This window comes from Panthera onca, chromosome A1, assembly GCF_046562875.1.
Source record: "Panthera onca isolate mPanOnc1 chromosome A1, mPanOnc1 haplotype 2, whole genome shotgun sequence".
Taxonomy (NCBI): domain Eukaryota; kingdom Metazoa; phylum Chordata; class Mammalia; order Carnivora; family Felidae; genus Panthera; species Panthera onca.
Window position 1 is genome coordinate 161,039,033 of NC_138339.1, and position 20,042 is coordinate 161,059,074.

At 51.6% G+C, this 20,042-nt stretch overlaps 1 protein-coding gene across 1 annotated transcript in view; it reads left to right on the plus strand.

Moving 5' to 3' along the window:
• Positions 1-20,042, plus strand: part of COL4A1 (collagen type IV alpha 1 chain) — a 154,758-nt gene that overhangs the window by 102,137 nt on the left and 32,579 nt on the right. The window contains exons 17-26 of the mRNA XM_060636698.3: positions 638-691; positions 2,778-2,819; positions 4,173-4,257; positions 4,981-5,016; positions 7,585-7,749; positions 11,116-11,211; positions 13,238-13,321; positions 14,101-14,171; positions 17,668-17,859; positions 18,431-18,599. Coding sequence (XP_060492681.3) covers positions 638-691; positions 2,778-2,819; positions 4,173-4,257; positions 4,981-5,016; positions 7,585-7,749; positions 11,116-11,211; positions 13,238-13,321; positions 14,101-14,171; positions 17,668-17,859; positions 18,431-18,599 — 994 coding nt within the window. The remainder of the gene's footprint in view (positions 1-637; positions 692-2,777; positions 2,820-4,172; positions 4,258-4,980; positions 5,017-7,584; positions 7,750-11,115; positions 11,212-13,237; positions 13,322-14,100; positions 14,172-17,667; positions 17,860-18,430; positions 18,600-20,042) is intronic.

Consider the following 20,042-nt stretch of genomic DNA (forward strand, 5'->3'; position numbering starts at 1 on the left):
CTCCGAGCTATCAGCACAGAGCCCGACGTGGGTCTCGAACCCACGAACTGGGAAATGATGACCCGAGCTGAAGTCGGATGCCCAACTGACTGAGCCACCCAGATGCCCGAGACTTTTTTAAAAATATTTATTTATTTATTTATTTATTTATTTATTTATTTAACGTTTACTTATTTTTGAGACAGAGAGAGACAGAGCATGAACGGGGGAGGGTCAGAGAGAGGGAGACACAGAATCCAAAACAGGCTCCAGGCTCTGAGCTGTCAGCACAGAGCCCGACGCGGGGCTTGAACTCACAGACCGTGAGATCATGACCTGAGCCGAAGTCAGCCGCTTAACCGACTGAACCACCCAGGCGCCCCAAATGTTTATTTATTTTTGAGATAGAGAGGCAGAGCACAAGGGGGGAGAGGCAGAGAGAGAGGGAGACACAGAATCTGAAGCAGGCTCCAGGCTCTGAGCTGTCAGCACAGAGCCCGACTCAGGGCTGGAACCCACAAACTGCGAGATCATGACCTCAGCTGAAGCCAGACGCCTAACAGCCTGAGCCCCCCAGGTGCCCCGTATTTCTCTGTAATTCTTAAGAACAAACTGTTGCCCTTGTTTGCTCATTACTGTTCTCCATGTTTCACTTCAGGGGTTCCCGGGTGACGCAGGGTACCCAGGACTCCCCGGACGAGAAGGTTTCAAGGTAAATGGTGACACTACTTGGAGCTTTACCTTATTTTGTAGTTCAGCCCAGAAGTTGTTCGTAGTGTGAAGGACTGTGGACTCAAATAATAAAAAAAATATTTACCTTCCCTACGAGCAAATCACAACTTAATTTTGTGGTTTTATTTGTGTGTGTGATTTGAAAAAATTAAAAAAAAATTTTATTCAAAAATTTTTATTTATTTATTTCTTTAAGGTTTATTTATTTTGACAGAGAGAGTGTGAGTGGAGGAAGGGCAGAGAGGGATAGGGAGAGAGAGAATCCCAAGCAGGCTCTGAGCTGTCAGCACAGAGCCCGACATGGGGCTCCAACCCATGAACCATGAGATCATGACCTGGGCCAAAGTCAGGTGCTCAATGGATCAAGCCACCCAGGCACCCCTGTGTATGATTCTTTTTAAAAGAACATAAAATGTTCCACTCATTCAAGTTTTTATGCCTTATTTTTGGTAATAGATGAATTTTATCTGGCTACAAAACAGCTGAAAAGGCAGAAAGAGTGAAGAAAAGAAAGCTTATCTGATGTTTCTGTTCCCCTCTCAGAAACGGAGTGCACCATTGCCCTGTGTATCCACACAGGGCACACACCTGTGTATCCGCACACACCCTGTAAAACAACGCCCTGTGTGTGCACAATTGCCCTGTGTGTACACACACGTACACCCTGTAAAATAGTAATGGGTGACGCCTCTTGGCCTCCTTGCTTAGTGATACGACGCGGGTAAGGATGTCTGTACGCACGGCCACATGGGAATGTACTCTGTGCCCAGGCCTTCTGCATGGCATCTGGGTCACACCCACATGGGGATGGGTACAAGTATCTGTGCTCACTTGTCTGCTCGTTTCCATGTCACAGATTGCTACAAGTGTAATTTGGGGGGGGGGGGGTCAATGTTTACACTCTCTTTTTTGAAAGTTTTGCCACAGGCCACCAAATTGCCCCTGGAAAAGAACAGCCATCTGTCTGGGGCCCTTTTTTGTTTTTTTTTTTTGGCAACTGCTTGTTATCAAACCTTAAAAAATATTTGTCAGTGTGGTAGGCAGAAAACTAGATAACATAAATCTCTGCTGAAGTAAGAAGTAGTTTGGAAATATTTCTAGTGGTGACTCATAGACCAGGGAGCAGACCTCACGGTTCGTTCATGAAAGCCAAGGAAAAGGGAAGTAAAGGAAAAATCCTTTACTGATACTGTAACTTTTTTTTAAAAAAGTCAAATCTTGTAGATTTTAAAAGGTAAATCCGTTTAGAATGTATTAGCTAAGATATTTTTTAAGTCCCAAAGATGTTTCTAAAGCCTCTTCTCATATTCAGATAAGAAAAATCAAAACATTGAATTCTGGTTTACTCCTAAGTTTATTGCCTTGGTTGAAAGGGGAAAACTACATTAAGGGACTATGTGCAGATCTTAGGACTTTTAAAGATACTATTATGATGGCTTACATAAAAACATTAGATATAACAGGATTAATTTTGTTGAGTTTGTCTTCTTATATGAATGAAATTAAGCCTCAGAGTGACCAGAATTTATCCTCCCCCCCCCCCCCCAACGTTTTCAGGTAATGCTGGGTTTTAAGGAGAGAGGCGAAACCATAAATATCCTTTTACAAGGACTCCAAGGCAGCCTCAGACAACCTTACACCTAAAAATCTCTAATAAAATGATTTCTTTAAGAAAATACATTGAGAAATCAAAAGCTTCCATTTCATTTCATTTTATTGAAAGACCACCACATTCTAACTCAACTTACGGATGGCTCTATGCGAGTTGTCCAAGGGAGTGTGCAACCAACCGAACACAGCAAACGTTGTGAGCGCCTTTGTCCTGTTAATAATTGTGCTCCCGGTTATGATTTGTAGAAATGCTTATTTCCACGCGGCACGCTGCATTCGTGTTTGTTATGACAGGTCCGGAGCACTTGAAGGTCCGTCCTCACAGTGAGGAAAATAATTTTAGTGTAAGTGGGCACAGTCTTTATTTTTCCAGGAAAAAAAAAAAGCAGTTGAACACTGCTTTCTGCAAGACAATCCATATCGTCAAAAAAAGCCACGTATTTTTTCTTTTGTAGGGAGACAAAGGTGAAGCAGGTCCCCCAGGCCCACCTGGAATCGTGAGTAAAAATAATGTCTGGTCGTCTGTGTGGGCGTTTGCCAGTGAAGAGAAGGGGGTTGGGGCCACGGCATTCCTGCACTTACATTTGTATATAAAGAGGGTGCTTAGTATTGACAAGAATAAACTTATACTTTGTATTGCGTGGAGTTGGGCACTTACATTTTATTATATTTGGATCATTTCCGCATCCCCTTGGCCACGGAGAATGGAGAGATTTGCCCGTGGATAACGATACGAGCAAAACCGTTTGAAACTGGCCCGTTAGGCAAAGTGTGAAGAGAAGCAGGTCGCCCATAATCTCTCTGGAGCACAACAGTTTTTGTGTCTGCAAAGAACATTTTACCTCTAGTCCACGGGCGTAGCTGTACCTGCCTGCGCTCAGTGCGTGCAGTGTCTTTTTCCTTTTAACAGTGAGTGTTCTTCATGTTTGCAAGTTCTCTGGGAACGACCGTTTTCAGTATCCTTCCAGAGAGCCGTGCTGTCACTGGCTTAACCCGTTTTGTCCCCCCACCCCAGTCTTCTTTGGAACGATGAAAATGTTCCCATTGTTTCGTTTGCTGCAGGTGGAGGGGTGCCCAGTGCTCGCATACATCTGCGTGTCCGCGCGGCACTCAGGGACTTCTCCTTAGGGGGCGTTTCCCAGACTGGGGTCCCTGCGGCAGAGTACGGACCCCCCCAACTGCCGTTCACACCGCCACGCAGGCTTGGGGTTCCCCTTTCCGTATCCGTGATCGGGCAGCCACCTTCGAGTGGCCCGTGTGTAGCCTCATCGGCGGATTTTAATCTGTTAATTTCGTCACTACCAAATTCTATTTTAAGGGAAATATGCAATATTTGAGCTTGCCATTTCCCTTGAATTTCTGTGATTTAGAAATGGGGTGGCCTAGTTCACTCCCTTGTCATGAGGCTGACAGTGTCGGCCGTGTCCCTAGGCCCTCGAGGACGTCCCCACTGTGGTCCAGTGAAGTCTGCCTGTGCTGTTCCACACTGCCCGGGAAAATCTAATAGTCCTCTTTAAAGTAGACTCTTCGTTTTATGGCTTGTCGGGACATTTAGAAATTCCAAACCCAAACCTCAGAATTAGTGCTTCTCTAACCTCACCTCCCTGGCAAAGCTCCCACCGGGCCAGCCATTACAGGGGGCAGAGGGTCTGCCAGGAGGGCCCAGCGGAATGTCCGTTTTCTGTGTTGTCTTGACTGTCCCCTCCCCCCCCCTCCCCTTCCCCCACGGCTGTTTCTTTACTTCCACCTTTCCTGAAATCTCTGGAAGATGTTAGTTTTCTCTCTGCTCTTCTGTGACACGCACAACCGGCCGCCTCCACACACCTTGGTCTCTTCTCTTCTGCCCCCAGGTGATCGGCACGGGACCCTTGGGAGAAAAAGGAGAGCGGGGGTACCCAGGGTCTCCAGGGTTGAGAGGAGAGCCAGGCCCCAAAGGTCGGTTCCTGTTTCTCCTCCGTCCTCCTTCCTCCTCCTCTGTCCCTCCCTCCCTCCTCCTTCTTACCTCCGCCTCCCCCTTTCCTCCCTGTGCCCTTCCTCCTGCCCCTCCTTCCTCCCTCCCCCTCCTCCCCCCTCCTCTGTCCCTCCCTCCCTCCTCCTCCTTACCTCCCCCTCCCCCTTTTCTCTCTCCCCTCCCTCCCCCTTCCTTCCTACCTCCCCCTCCTCCCCCCTCCTCTGTCCCTCCCTCCCTCCTCCTCCTTACCTCCCCCTCCCCCTTTCCTCCCTCTCCCCTCCCTCCCCCTTCCTTCCTACCTCCCCCTCCAACCCCCTCCTCTGCCCCTCCCTCCCTCCCTCCTCCTTCTTACCTCCCCCTTCCCTTTTCCTCCCTTTTCCCTCCCTCCCCCTTCCTTCCTACCTCCCCCTCCCTCCCCCTCCTTCCTCATCCCTTCTGTCTTTTTCTCCTTTACCTTTTCTCCATTTTCGACCCGACACCCTCCCATTTTAGTGACACTGACAGGTCTTGCACGACCACGTGGTGACAGACCTGCTCAGGTCTGTCCTTTGTCCTGGTGCCAGGTCCCCCAGAGCCCATCTCTGCCCATCTCTGCGGGGCCAGGGGCGCTGTGTTTCCCCCAACGCTCTTCCCTGGCGCCTGGCCTGGGGCCTTGTGGGCACAGATGCTCGGGCTCGGGGTGTCTGACTCTCCCCTTCTCTTTCAAGGTTTCCCAGGATTACAAGGCCAGCCAGGCCCTCCGGGTGAGTATCCTTGGCTGATTGTTTCAGATAACTGTACAACATCTGTGTGCTTCATGTCCGGAACATGTTTGTTGTGTATGCCAGGGTTTGCCAGAAACGGCTGGCAATTTTGTGCATGTTTTTCTAGTTATGACAGCAAGGTGTGTGCACAGCTGTGGTCCTTTACTTTGTAAGTCACAGGCGGCCCTGCGGGTGTGTGTTCCTGGGGGTTCTCATGCCTTCCTCATACTTCTCTCCCTGGTTTGGACCGGCCTCTTTGCCCCCGCCGACCCCCAGGCTCCTTCCCTCCACCCACACCCCCTCCACTCAGGTCCCCAGTGTCTGGCAGGCCCCGCCCCCCCGCCTCACTCACCCCTGCCCAAGGACGAAGATCCTGTGTGTGGCAGGCCCCTTCACGCCCCCCAGCCTCATTCCCCCCCCCCCCAGCCCAGATGCAGGTCTGCAGCATCTGGCAGACCCTTCAGCATCGGTGCCCACAGTCCCTGTCTCTGGGGTGACTTTGTTTCTCTCTTGGGACTAGAATCAGGGCTGAAGCCTCCCTTACTGATCTGAGCACCTCTTCTCTGTGGAATCTCACAGCTCTTGCTTGAACTTGGTGTGTGATTGCATCACACCTGCTGCTTAGCTAGTGTTGGATCCTGTGTGTGTGTGTGCATGTGAACATGTACGTGCGTGTGCATATGAGCATGTATGTGTGTATACATATGAGCGTGTGTGCATGTGAACATGTGTGTGTGTGTGCATGTGAGCATGTGTGTATGCATGTGAGTGTGGGTGCATGTGAGCGTGTGTGCATGTGAGCATGTGTGTATGCATGTGAGTGTGGGTGCATGTGAGCGTGTGTGCATGTGAGCATGTGTGTGAACATGTGTGCATGTGTATGTGAGCATGTATGTGTGTGTGCATGTGAGCATGTGTGTATGCATGTGAGTGTGGGTGCATGTGAGCGTGTGTGCATGTGAGCATGTGTGTGAGCATGTGTGCATGTGCTCATGAGCATGTATGTGTGTGTGCTCGTGAGCATGTTTGTATGCATGTGAGCATGTGTGCACATGAGCATGTATGTGTGCATGTGTGTGCACGCGAGCATGTGTGTATGCGTGTGAGTGGGTGCATGTGAGCGTGTGAGCATGTGTGTAGGCATGTGTGCATGTGCATGTGCACATGGGAGTGTGTGCATGTCTGTGCACATGCGTGTGTACACGCTCTCCCAGTCCCTGGAGTGGGTCATACAGGCTGTGAGGGAAACCCACATGTGCCCTAGAATCGATACCACAGCCAAGAGCCTGGAATCCTTACATCTTTGGTTTTGTTTTTTATTTATTTTTGTGTTTTATTCTCTTTTGCTTATATTTTGCTTTCCCCTTTCTGACAGTGCTTTGGCTATAATTTCCCCCAAGCTCCTTCCTTGTCTCTGGAACAGACTGTACCCCAAGTCCGTCCCGCATTGAGGATTTGCTTCAGCCATTCTCAGGCAGGGCCTTCTCTGCCCACGTTCCTGCTTTCCAGCAGAGCTTTTGGGTCGGCCTCTAAAATCACCCCATGTCTGTTTCCATTCACTTTCTTCCTTGTGCTTAGGAACCATGCTGGGGCTTCTGTGTCCTCGTGAGCCCATCACTTCCTGTCTCCCCTGGCATTCACCACATTTACTTTCCAAAACCATTCATCTGCCCGACTGTCTCCTAACTGACGGTGTTGGGAAAGGTCTTTGAAACTGCTCTGGCCTCATCTGCTCTCCCCTGGTTGGAGCCCGGCCGCGGGCTCAGCGCCCCGCCCCCCAGGCTGCGGGGTCCCCTCCTGGGTCTGCAGCCCAAGCCCCAGGGACCGCCTTCGGTTCTTGCTGCACTGAAGAGTGGGTTTGTCATGGATGGCTGCAGTTCCGCTCCTGGGACCTGTCATCCCTCGTATCCCTCGTGTCTGCGCTGCTCTGCTCTTGGTTCAAGGCTGCGTGACAGTCCTGCCTCTGCCCTTGGCTGTCAGTCCCCCACCTCAAGGCCAGGGTAGAGCAGCCCCCGAGCTGGTGTTCTGCCGGCTCTTCTCGGTGCGCATCCTGGGGGCCCTGTCATCTTGTCCTCTAACATTTACAGCAGCCGAACTCGGCTTTCACGTTCACGCCTGACCTCAGGCTCCACCAGACCACCTTATTTGTCTTAACTTTTTGGCTGTTCCGTGTAGATTGCCAACGCAGTTCCCGTCCCCTAGGCCTCCTGTCCCACTTCTGCTTTTGTTCGGTGACATTTTTATGCCTTATCCTCTACGTGGGAATAGAATTGAGCCCCAACAGCCTTTTCATTCATGCAGTGGGAATACTATTTGCACCAAGAGAAACTCACAGGTTTTTCACGTCTGTGTGCTAAGTCCTTTTCCTTAAAGCTAACTTGTAGGAGGCATTTGCCTGGCAACCTTCATGTGGTGGGAGGCCTGAAAATTTAGCTCGTTTTTACTTACCTAGAGCAGTTCCCCTCTTGGTGATGGGCACACCTTATTTTACCCTGAACGGAGTTAGGAAAATTTGTGTGGCAGACGCCGAGCTCACACGATGATGGTGACATTTTGCTCTGGTTTCAGGCTTCCCGGTACCAGAGCTGGCAGGTGCTCCTGGCTTTCCCGGTGAAAGAGGGCAGAAAGGTGACCAAGGGTTTCCAGGCACATCTTTGCCGGGACCAAGTGGAAGGGACGGGCTCCCGGGTCCCCCCGGGCCTCCTGGGCCCCCTGGACAGCCGGGTCACACAAGTAAGTTCTTTCCAGGACAGTTCGCATGTGTCTGGTGTGGGACGGGTGCCGGGCAGAGCTGCCTGGGTGTTGCGGGGAGGGGGGGGCGGCGCTCCAGGGTTCTAGTGGGATACAGAAGGCCGGGCGTCCCAGGCTTTGTGAGTGATTTGTGTCCCACTTAGCATCTTTGCAATGCTAGTCATGCTACGGGATGGAACTATAAAACAATAACCCTGGTCAGAGGAATGAGAAACATACCAGCCAGTTCTGAGGCTCTGGGCATCGAAATGAAAAGGCAAGGCAGCTGAAAACGGGATGCATTCCTGTTCATCCAGAGACACAGATTAGCACTAAGACACGCACACACGAACAAAGAGGGGTCTGCAGGGGACGGAACGCACGACTTCTAAGTCGAACGGTACTTTGTGTGGATGTTTCCCGCATCAGCTCACTGTCAGAGCTGAGCATGGGACGTTAAACTCTTGAGTCAGTAAACGGGGTCCTGGGACCCCAGAGTGACACCAACGCAGAATGTAAGACTTCAGAGGAATTAACTCCAGCGGGAACATGTGAGATTCTCATAAGCAGCACGTGCGCCTCAAGCACTGGAGACCCTGGTCTTCTGTGGGGCTGATGCAAGGGGGGGCCATGGCTGCAAGTACCAGGCGGCTTATTTGCCAGAATTCAAACACGTCTTTAAGAAAGGGAGTTCTCGGGCGCCTGGGTGGCGCAGTCGGTTAAGCGTCCGACTTCAGCCAGGTCACGATCTCGCGGTCTGTGAGTTCGAGCCCCACGTCAGGCTCTGGGCTGATGGCTCGGAGCCTGGAGCCTGTTTCCGATTCTGTGTCTCCCTCTCTCTCTGCCCCTCCCCCGTTCATGCTCTGTCTCTCTCTGTCCCAAAAATAAATAAAAAACGTTGAAAAAAAAAATTTAAAAAAAAAAAAAAAAAAAAAAAAAAGAAAGGGAGTTCTCGTGGGCGAGGCTCCATACGGAGGCCAGATAGGAACTGGAGGGAACAGTTGATTCCAGGTGTGAAGCTTTACTGGGAAAGGATCAGCAGAATTTTCTTTGTCAAGGTGCCCAGGGCAGGGGTGGGTCTGTGACTTCGCAGGGATGCCCCCCCTTTTTCCCACGGATCTGGGAAAGGTGGAGAATGAAGATGATAGTGAAGTCCTATGACATTCAGCCCCAAGTCACTTTCTCTCCATGTGTCTGAGAGGGTTGTGAGTGGCCAAGGGGCCTTCGGGGTCACAGGTTTACTCAACAGGTACCCCAGGCACTGTCACAGTCCTGCCCTCCTGGGCGTGCATCCCATGGGGGAGTGGAAGCCAAGTGAATTATGTGGTCTGCAGGAGTGACAGGTGCGGGCTAAACACGAGCAGCGAAGGGACCGCCAAGTTCTGGGTGAGGGTGCTTCGGGTCATGGGTCTAATTTAAGTGGAGTGAGAGGCAAAGATTGAAGGGGATGAGGCATCCAACCGTGGGGAAATCTGGGAGAACTTTTTTTGATACGTGTAATTTTTTTTCACTACCAAAATAAGAACAAATTTCATGTAAAAACATGACCTTCCCACTGCTGTTAGTCGAGGAGGATGCGTCAGCTGAGTGCAGTGTGACATCTGCCATCCCCGGTGCCATGTTGTCCCATTTTGTTTATGTTAATTAAGTGATTCATCTGCATAACTTTGTTTTTTTTTTTTAACATTTATTTTATTTTTGAGAGAGAGAGAGCGTGAGTGGGGAGGGGCAGAGAGAGAGAGAGACAGAGAGAGAGGGAGACACAGAATCCGAAGCAGCTCCAGTCTCCGAGCTGTCAGCACAGAGCCCATCATGAGGCTCGAACCCACGAACCATGAGATCATGACCTGAGCCGAAGTTTGGGCGCTTCACCGACTGAGCCACCCAGGCGCCCCTTAAGTGATTCATCTATAAATGAGATTTTTGTTCAGTTGCACAGTGTATGTTAAAGAGGCGACGTGTTAAGATGAATTGATTTTCACAAGGATGTAAAGTTGCTTTCTTACGGGTGTGTGGGATTCTGCCTCAGATGAGGCTGGCCGAAGATGCGTTCTGGAAAAGGAAAGAAGTGAGTGATCGAATGTCTGCCCGTGTCCATGTGCCTGCAGTTGTAGGATCAGGGAGCTCATACTCCCCGGTGCTCACACAGCCTGGCGATGCTGGCTCCTCACGGTCAGATAGTGTAGGGGCTGCTCCTGGAAGCATGAAAATGACAAGACTTTGTTCAAGAGCAGGAAGGGCCCAGCAGCCGTGGGCAGACCCTGGGACAGAGCCATCGCCACCTCAGGGCTCCTTACCGCCGGTGCTGTACCTCCAGGAACCCCCCGGGAAGACATAAACCCCGAACCCACAGACAAAGCAAGAACTCTCTCTGTCTCCCTTGGACTGGAGTTTGCACACACTTGAAATGACCGGTCTCTTCTGAGCTCTGAAGGAAGTCATCAAGCAGGAAGGTTCGGGCCCTCTGTCCGGCCTTCTGTTTGGGAGAGCAAACCCACCGTTGCCTGTCTGGTGCCTTGTGCCCTGGAGAGAGCTGGGCTGGGGGGCAGGAAGGTGATTCTGGCTGCTTCATCCAAGTCAGGGTGTGGGGACGGGGCATCAGGTGAGGGGCACGGCCTCTCTGCTGGCCCTCTCCCCTCCTCCTCGGACGCAGCTCACTCACCAGGCTCCAGTCTGCAGTGAGGACCTGAGCGCCCAAGGGGAGCCCTGGGGTGAATTGTTGGCTCTGTCGTTCTTCTTCCAAGATATTGGACCAGGAGACATGAACTCTATCACCGCGTGTCTGAGCTACGAAGCAGTGCTTTTTCTAGCAGAACCCCCGACAGATGGTGTTTCCACGAGTGCAGTTTGTTTTCATGCCTCTTTACGTGCGTGGGGCTCAGAATTGGTTAGAAGCGCGTCCCCATGGACAGCCTGCATCTCTGAAACAATGATGACTTCGCTGTAAATTTGCTGAGGAAAAGAAAAAATAATAAAGTTCTTCAAGTCTCGGCTTTCAGTTCGCAGATGTACGGCCTCGCTTTTCTGGGCTAGTTTTTTAATCTGTAGAATAAGGACCCAGGTGTGTACCTTACAAGGTGAAAACGAAGGAAGGTACAGGACAGGGCTGATGAACTGAGAGGTGCTTTAGGATCGTAAAATCGATGTTTTAGCAGTGATAGTGTTGAGAGGTCGGATGGGTGCTGGGTGGGCCTGTGTTCAAATTAACTTTCCAGGATCGCTTTAAGGCAAGCTGAAGCTGAATTTCCGGCACGTACCAAATAACCTGATGTACTTTGGTATCGCAGTAGGGGTGGGGTGAAGAGGGGGTGTTGATACCTGGTTTCCGTTTGGTGGGAAGGGTCCTGTAACTTTGAAAGTCCATTCCAGATGGAATTGTGGAGTGCCAGCCTGGACCACCAGGGGACCGAGGTGCCCCCGGAAGTCCGGGGCAACCAGGGCTGACGGGCGAAGTCGGAGAAAAAGGTAAGAGATGCCGATGTTTTAAAAAAATGATGATTGTGCTGGGGGATGTGACATACTTCTGCATATCGGGAGCGTGAGCGTGCTCTTCCCTTATTCGGAACTCCCGTCCAAGTCTGTTCCTAGGATGTGTCTCCCTACAGCTCTGTCGGGATGTCCCGTTGTTGGGTTTCCAGGAAAGAGAGAGAGAGAGAGACAGAGACAGAGAGAGATGAGAGAGAGACAGAGACATAGAGACAGAGAGAGAAACAGACCAGAGAGACAGAGAGAGAGCTATCAGCTGGGAGGCAACAGGGAGCCCCGGTCCTGACACGTAACCGCTCTACCCTCTAACGGCCAGCAGATTAAACCCTAAGACTGATATCTTAGCTCAGTCTTTTGGTTCAAAGTCTGGAAGATCCATTCTCAGAGAACGAATGGCTTTCTTTCAAGTGAGTCACAGATGTGTGCCCAGAACACTCCCTAGTCCTCTGAGCCCTGTTCCTGTAATTGGTGTGAGTGAACCCGCCTCCCTGGGGTGGCTGCCCACGCCCTCAGCTCTCAGTGTTAAGGTCACCATCTCCCAGTGCCTGCCGTAACGCCAACCCAGCACACAACAGCCTCTCTGCACACTCGTACCGACAGTGGATTCTCACGGCACCAGTGGTGCCATCTGAGAGTGCCGTGCCCCTTGGACGGTCCACTCTTGATGGGTGTCTCAATAACCAGAGAGTAGAGCCACCGGGACACTATCCCCAAGGCTAACCCCACTGGGCACCATTGGTGGCCTTCCTCTGCAGATTTCTTCCTCTTCCAAAGTCAATGGCACAAATGCTGCGTGGAAAACAGTTGCAGCTAACATCTAATTTGGGCAGCCACGTAAACCTCACAAGTGGAAGTGGTCTTAGCAGTCATCACGGAGGGCCACCAAGCCTTCGGTGTCATTAAAAACCAATGCGTACTTGGTTTGTAACGAATGTTTCTCGTTACCAGATGGTTGGTACTTCCTGAGGTGGGACGTTCCTCCTTACGACACAGAGTCAAAAGCTTCTTTGTCCTGAGACCTCCACACTCTTGCTGTAGAACCACCACGTGTGAATCCCGTGGGGCCCAGAACTTAGCAGGCTGCCAGCTGACTTGTGCTGTCCCTGTCCCACAGATGGGCTCCTGTTTGTCCTTGCCCACACAGCAGGGACATGGGCTGTCTGTGTTGGTCCCATCACTGTTCCCAGCAGCAGGTTCTGCCAGAGGGGAGCAGGCTTAGCAGTGCCGGGGCTGTGGTGTGCCAGTCCGGGCCAGGCCAGGGCACGCCGGCCAGCCCGTCACTGCCCAGTAGTAGGGGCTTCTCCTCGCGCCGTGCCCTGATGAGTCCCTCGAAGCCAGGCATTTTAAGGTTTAGGACACGGGTTTATCTGAGACACCATATGGCCTTGTGGCTTAGTTTGAAAATCAAGACCTAAGATGTTAGAATTTCCAAAAAAAAAAAAAACAAAAACAAAAACGAGGCATTTTCTCCCTTTTTGTCTGTGCTGCAGTCTCTCTCCCTTTCTGTCCTCAGTATCGGGTCACGTATGTGTTCCCGTTTTCCTGGCTTTTCATTCCCATTGGTCACCCATCAGCCTGTAACCAGGTTTAACGTCCAGGAGTTACAGGTGTGGAGTTCGCTAAAAAATGTGACATCAGAGAGAAAGGTGATGGGAAGTTTTCAAGACGGAAACAAAACTAGAGCAGTCAGATCTTTCCAGGCTGTGAGCAAGCTTCATTTCCAGATCACCTTTTGGCGAGGCAGTGCCCGTCCTCGTGCAGGGCAGAGGGTCCCGGCGCCCCAGCAGTGGCCTGTAAAGTGTGCAGAGGGTGGCGGGCGGGCCCCGGGACGGGCACACGCCACTGGCTAGCACAGCAGAGGTGTCTGGGGGCGGGTGTTGGATGACCAAGGACACTGCACTGAAGCAGGACGCCATTAACAGTGGCTCCATTTTCTGTTCTGCCACCGTGCTGCGGACACTTGCATTCTCACGTGCATGTGAGGACCTCTGTGTTCCCTTTGCAGGTCAGAAAGGAGACAGTTGCCTCATCTGTGACACAGCAGGACTTCGTGGGCCCCCTGGACCACAGGGACCCCCAGGAGAAATAGGTGAGACCCCGGATGTGAGCGGGACCAGGCCAGAGTTTGCTTCTGCGGGTTGGAAATCACACTGAAACGAATCTTATGCCATGAGAGACCACATCTCTGCATTTAAAACTAAAGCATAAAACAGAAAACTTTCGGTCCCACTTCCAGGATTTGCCTACTTTGTTGAAAGTCGTCCGGATGACCTACAATTTGGCACCAGAGAGCCCTTCCAACAAAAGGGCGATAGCATACAGTTCCCTTAGCTCCACAAATTGAGTTCTCTTGAACGAAATGAACAGAAGGTTTCTGGTTAAAACGGTTCCTGGCGTGTGGGTGGGGGCACTTGTCACCAGCTGCTTCAGTGGCTCTTGTCCACATCTGGGGTCGCTTTTCCCCTTCCCGAGTCCACCTTGGGCACGTTCGTTACTACCGCATTGGGAGTCTTCAAACACCATCTGCTTCTATGAAGGTCCCTCTATGCTCTTGATTCTTTTTTTATTACTTTTTGACTTTTTTCAATGTTGACTTATTTTTGAGAGAGAAACAACACGAGCAGGGGAGGGGCAGAGAGGGAGACACAGAATCCGAAGCAGGCTCCAGGCTCCGAGCTGTCAGCACAGAGCCCGACATGGGGCTCGAATCCCCGAGCCGTGAGATCACGACCTGAGCCGAAGTTGGACGCTGAACTGACTGAGCCCCCCCAGGCACCCCTGTGCTCTTGAATCTTGAAAAGGAAAGGTGTGGGGTTATTAGGATGTGTCTCACCCACGATGTGTCCTACCTCCCTTGTCTTCCTAAAGGTTTCCCGGGACAGCCAGGGGCCAAGGGCGACAGAGGCTTACCCGGCAGAGATGGCCTGGAAGGACTGCCTGTAAGTAAAGCCGTCTGGTTGGAGTACTTAGTGGAAGTAGCTGCCGAGCCAGCTAACAAAGGTGTATGTTGCTGCATTTGTGAGCATGGTTTCTGCAGTGTTATTGGGGTGCTGGCCCAGTGTGGCTGTCTAGAACAGTCTAGAACAGTCTAGAATCACTCCACATGTCCACCCGAGGGTGAGCAGGACTGTCCAGGCCAGAATCCACATCTCAACCGCCTCTCTCCTCACCTGACCAGAATTCAGTTGCCACGTCCCTGTGTCCAGGGGCAGTGGCTGCTGTGTGTCACCTCCCCACAGGGTCTCTGGGGACTCTCGAGACCCGGGGTACCGCAGGGGCCCCTCCAAGCAGCCGCACTCCTGAGGTCGGCTGCCGACCTTCTGCGTGAGCATTGCCTGTCACAGCAGTAACTTAAAAATGCGCCGTAAGTTCAGCACGGGCAGTTTCCGTGGAGAGACAAGCACTGGCCTGTTTCCTTCGAGGAGTTTGGAACATTTTCATTCTTCGTCTCCCAGAGGTGTTGTTCGGAAAATTCCTGTCACCTGTATCTACCGTGGGGGTGCTTTTCCACATCTGAGAATGAAATACCTCTCTCACGTCAATGTGCAATCTTTCAGTTAAATGAAAATCAGCTCCTAAACTTTTCTCATTTGTTTAAAAAGAGGCCATTGAAGGGAGCGGTCATCATCTCAGACACTGAAGGGCGCTTTTGGTGCACGTGGTCCGCTCTGTCTCTAAAGCGTTTAAACCTGAAGGCCTCGTTCTCGTATTTTCTTTGTTCCTCTAAGCTTTGCAAGCATTAATGAGTTTCTCCACTTCCTTTCATGACTTTTTTTTCCATTTTTCCTCTCTTTCTTCTTCTGTCAAAGTCAAATCTTCAGCGTTATCCTTCTTTGAGGTAGCTCTTTAACTTTGCAATCTTTAAGGATGTCGCCGGCAGCTTTTATGATAGCAGGTCAGGACAGAAGTGGGCGTTGACATAGCCGTGAAGCAGCTGGGATTGAGCGATGCGTTTTCTCCTTTTGAAGTTAGATCTTGGGATTCTGCTTCCAGAACGTCCCTGGTGCCTGGGGAGCTGAGTTAGAAGTCGCAACTGTTTAAAATATTTCTAAATAAATTAAAAGTTCCCATAACTGGGAAGCCATGGCTCTGGTGGGGATCAAAGACAGAAGAGCTTTGAAGAAGCAGAAGAGGATGCTTTTAACCTCTGGACACGGTCCTTATCTACTTGGCCTTCCTGGAAACTTCCTGCCTTGACTCTGCCTGAAACCCCATGCAGACACCAGCCCCCCAGCCCCCAATCTAACAAAAACGGGACAAGAGGAAGAAGGGAGAAGGACAGTTGAGGACAAGTCCTCATGAAGAAGAAAATAAAGAGAATGTACGACGGGATTTCTAATCCCCACGCCTTCCCCATTGGGAACTCCGAGCTCCTTTCTTTCTGCAGATGCCAGAGGTTTCTAAAAATTGTTTTATGGGTAAACAGTTTAATTGAGAAGGTAGTAATTTTCCTTTGATTTGAAGCTGTCCTGTGACTCCATGGCTTACCTGGCTCACAGATGGGGTCCTCTTATTTCAAATGTGGCTGGGGCTGGTGGAGGTGCCCAGGAACCAGTGGAGCATCCTGGCAAGCAGGTGATAATGACAAGAGATGAAATGCTCTGGCTTCCTATTTGATTTAGGTAGCATTTCTGTGACATGTCCTTTTGCAAGCCGAGTGTTTGATTTGGGGACCGAGGGACAGGCTGGCTCCTGATGGGGACCTGAGCAGCTTTCGTGGTCATCGGGATGGTCTCTTGAAAGGAGTTGTGCTCTTTAGAAGCAGCCTGTGTAGCCGCTGGATCTTCTCTAATTTACGGAGCCAACGCCAAGTTTTCAAGGCAGTGTTTGATTCCTTGTCACTTCTCTCAAGAGATGTGGATCCAAAGGCCTTTGAATTGCCTAGGATTGAGATGTTCCGGGGCAGGGAAACCACATGAGGTGTCCTCAGATCAAAATGTCACCTTTCAAAAAAGAATCAAGATTTCTTCCTTGAAGGATAGCTGGCGAGGTCACCATTATGAAGATAAAGAATTATATTTCCTCGCTCTGTGCTTACAGAAAACTGTATTCCTAGGCTGTGAATCTTCACCGTAAAGGAACGCTGATCTTTCCAGGTTGAGAAAAATCTACACTGGTGGTGATTTCTTACACTGGTGTTCATTTTTTACTGGTGAATATCACTAGGTCATCTCCCCCTTCCTCCAATCCCCCCCAGCTGCAGACATTCAGGACACAAAGTTAGCCTTATGCCTGCCCTCCATGCCCTGAAAGACGGATGGGAGAGAAAGGTGTGCAGACACGCGTTCTTAACAAAGCAGAGCAATTTCTGTAATGAGGACCGAGCTCTATACCATGGAAACACAGGAAGGGCTCCACAGAGGAGTCTCGGTGTAGCTGGGACTTAAGGATCCACAGGAGCTAATGTTCCCTGGGGGGAAAGTGCTCCAAAATACCACAACCCCTTTTAACTAAATAATGAGTTTTCCACACCCCCCTGCCAAAGTGCTCTGCGTGTTCGTCCCTCACCTGCCATGTGCTTTCAGTCTCTGCCCTGCGCAGTTGGGTGAAGAGTCGGGAGTGACGTGCCGAGGGCCGTGACCCATGGTGGGCGCACGATCGATGGTACCCGCTTTAAAACCTAGAGATTGTATGAATTTAGGTCCCGGCCCCTTCCTTTCTTTCTGTGTGCGTGTGATTTGCGTACATCCAAGAGCCATTTCCGAGGGAGTGGTGAGAAGGAATTCAAGTGAAATGAATTGTCCCCAGAGTCTAAATTCCGCCAAGTTGGGCAGGGAGGCTGAAGGGCTTTCTTTCTCAGGCCTGAGGGAACAAACACTTGAGATGATGATTTGAAACGTTGTGAGCCCCGGTTCTCAGAGTGGCCAGAGGAAAGACCATCTGTGGGCGTGGGCGTTCCTTGATTTAACTTTCCAGGAACTGGGGAATGTGCTAGGCTGTGTCTCTTGGGAAAGTCCCTTCTGTTCTGCTGACTGCTCACAATGACAGTGATGGAGCTGGCCCGTGCTCACACCCAGACTTTGCTCTCCTTGTTGCCTGTCCTGTCTGCACCCAGAAGCCCTCCTCCAGTTCCTGGGCCTAGGACGCCCCACACTCAGCAGCTTCTGACAGTCGCTAGAATGTTCGTGTGAATGTCAACAGTTGTAAGCACAGGCAGGTTATCTGGGGCCTGCCTGCACCACTCCCCCCTCCCCCGCCCTAACCTAGTCTCTGTGCGGGATACTTAGTACAGAGTTTTTGCCAGGTGTTTTCAAGAGGAGCACAAGAAGCGAGGTCAGATCAGGGCTTTGTCACAGAGCTGTTGGCTGCTGCGGAACGAAGGAGCTGAAATAGGTGACCATTTTTCGGGGAGGTGGCTTCTTGATATCACTGTGGACTAAACCCCGCTCATGCTGGGTCACTCTGTGGACAGACGCCTTTGCTTTGTGCTTGCAGGGACCGCAAGGTGTGCCAGGGCTGATGGGCCAGCCCGGAGCCAAGGGAGAGCCTGGCGAGATTTACTTCGACGCACGGCTCAAAGGAGACAAAGGGGACCCGGGCTTCCCAGGCCAGCCCGGGATGCCGGGCAGAGCAGGCACTCCGGGGAGAGACGGCCACCCGGGTCTGCCCGGCCCCAAAGGCTCCCCGGTATGTTCATCTCCAGCCTTGGGAAACGCACGTTAGAAGCAGGTCTGCAGAGAACGCAGGAATGAGTTATTTGAATCGCGTCTACGTATTTTTGTTTGGATGGGTCGTTGTTATCCATGAACTAATTCAGCGGCTCATGCAGAAACTGACGGGTGTGAACGTCAGTGTTGATGCTGTTGGCTGGGGTGGAGGGGTGACCATGCATAGGCATCTCCTGACGTGTTTCGGGCCGCCAGAGAGACGTCTGTGTGTCGGATTCCGGGTGTCAGGTGGGAGGTGGCGTTTCAAGTTAGCGGGGTGCGAGACATCCTCGAAAGGTCAGTTCCAGATACAAATACTTCAGTCTTTGAAATGTGTCCTTGCGTGGGGTGGGAGGGCGAGTGCCCAGCCTGGACAAGAAAGCTGGAGTCATTTATTAACTGCCAGATGACCCTTGTCGGAGGGTGGGAGTAAATAAATAGCAGGAGCCAGCTAACCCCTGGTACTTATTTACCAAAGACGGTGGAAAATGTGACATGAACGTGTATCGGGATGTCTGTTGATAGCGTGTCTTTTTCTTTCTGCCGGTCAGGGTTCAGTAGGGTTGAAAGGAGAGCGTGGCCCCCCCGGAGGAGTTGGATTCCCTGGCAGTCGTGGCGACATCGGCCCTCCTGGGCCTCCAGGGTTTGGCCCCATCGGCCCTGTTGGTGACAAAGGACAAATGGGTTTTCCAGGGAACCCTGGACCCCCAGGCCAGCCAGGTGAGGCCCGAGGTCGCACAGAGCACGGGGCTCGGGAGTCGGGTGTTGGTTCTTCCAGGAGGTGGACGTAGCCCGGGCCCTTCCGTCACGTGGCCGTACCGTCACGTAGAAGATGGGCCAGGCTGGGTGATGTGCAGAATCTGGCTGTAAAGAATTTGACTTCGTGGGTGATTTTTCCTACAATAAGTACATGGTGCCTTCCAGTTAAAGTTGGCCTTTTGTGTGGAAGTGATGTCAACGTGAGCCTGCTTCCCTACGCATTTTCTGTGTGAGCTCTGCGCTGAGAGGAGAGAGTGTGGTAGACGGACAGGCGTGACCCTGCCCTCCCGGAGCTCGGTGTCCGGGGTTTGGCAGCATGCACGGAGTGAGGCCGACGTGAGGGTTTCCCACGGGCGTTCTCCCCCCATCCTCACGCCCCACGTGTTCCCAGGGACGAACGAGGAGAAGGGGTGGCTCAGGCCTCGCACACCCCGGGCTCCCGGGAGTGCTTAGTAGAACGTGATTGAGCGTAGAGACGGCACACTCCCGTCATTCCCTAGAAAATCCTGGACTAAGAAGAGGAGAGGCCAGGGACGGCTTGGGCACAGGGGAGAGAAGGAGGAGGGTGTGACTAAGAAACATCACGAAAGTTGTAAAGATGAACAAAAGGACTTCAGATGGTTCAAATTGTGTGACTAATCAACCTTGAACAACGTAGTTACTGGATAGTCAAATGGACCAAAACAAGAACTAGGCAGGAGAGATTTCACAACGGGCGCCCCCTCCCCAGGACCCCTGTGGACGCCTGAAACCCCACGTACGCTGTGTTTCTCCTGTACACACAGACGTGTGGCCCAGTTTCACCTGTAACCCAGGCCCAGTAAGAGATCACCAATGGTACCTTATAGTGAAATAGAACAGTTAGAAACATACAGCGTTCTAAACATTGTGTGAATGTGTTTCTCCCTCAATGTCCCTCCTTGTCCTGTACTCAGCCCCTCATCTTGTGACGATGGGACAGGACAAAATGCCTGTGGTGAGGGGTGAGTGATGCAGGCGTGTGCGTAGACCTTCTGTGCTGCGTCATCTGGTCCCGGGGCCCCGGTTGACTGTAGGCAGCTGAGACACACAAAGTGAAGCCACTGACTTGGGTGGATGACCGTGTGGCCCTCGTGCTCACCAATCTGCCGATTCTGTCACAAGCCATATATCCGGCCCAAGTTCTCTCAGTTCCTATCCCATCGGGAGCTATTACTTCCTGAAGTCATAGCGTTAAGATGCGCAAGGTCTCCAGCATGGAAACGTCAGCCTGTCTTTGCTGGAAGTGCAAGTGGCCTAACGTGTATCTTTCCGTCATTCTTGTCTGGTGGTGGGGTACCTAGCAGCGGGCTACGGTTCCCTTGATGGTTGTTCTTTGTGTAGCAAGCATCCCAGAAATGTTTCTTTTGTGACTCCTTTGGGGGC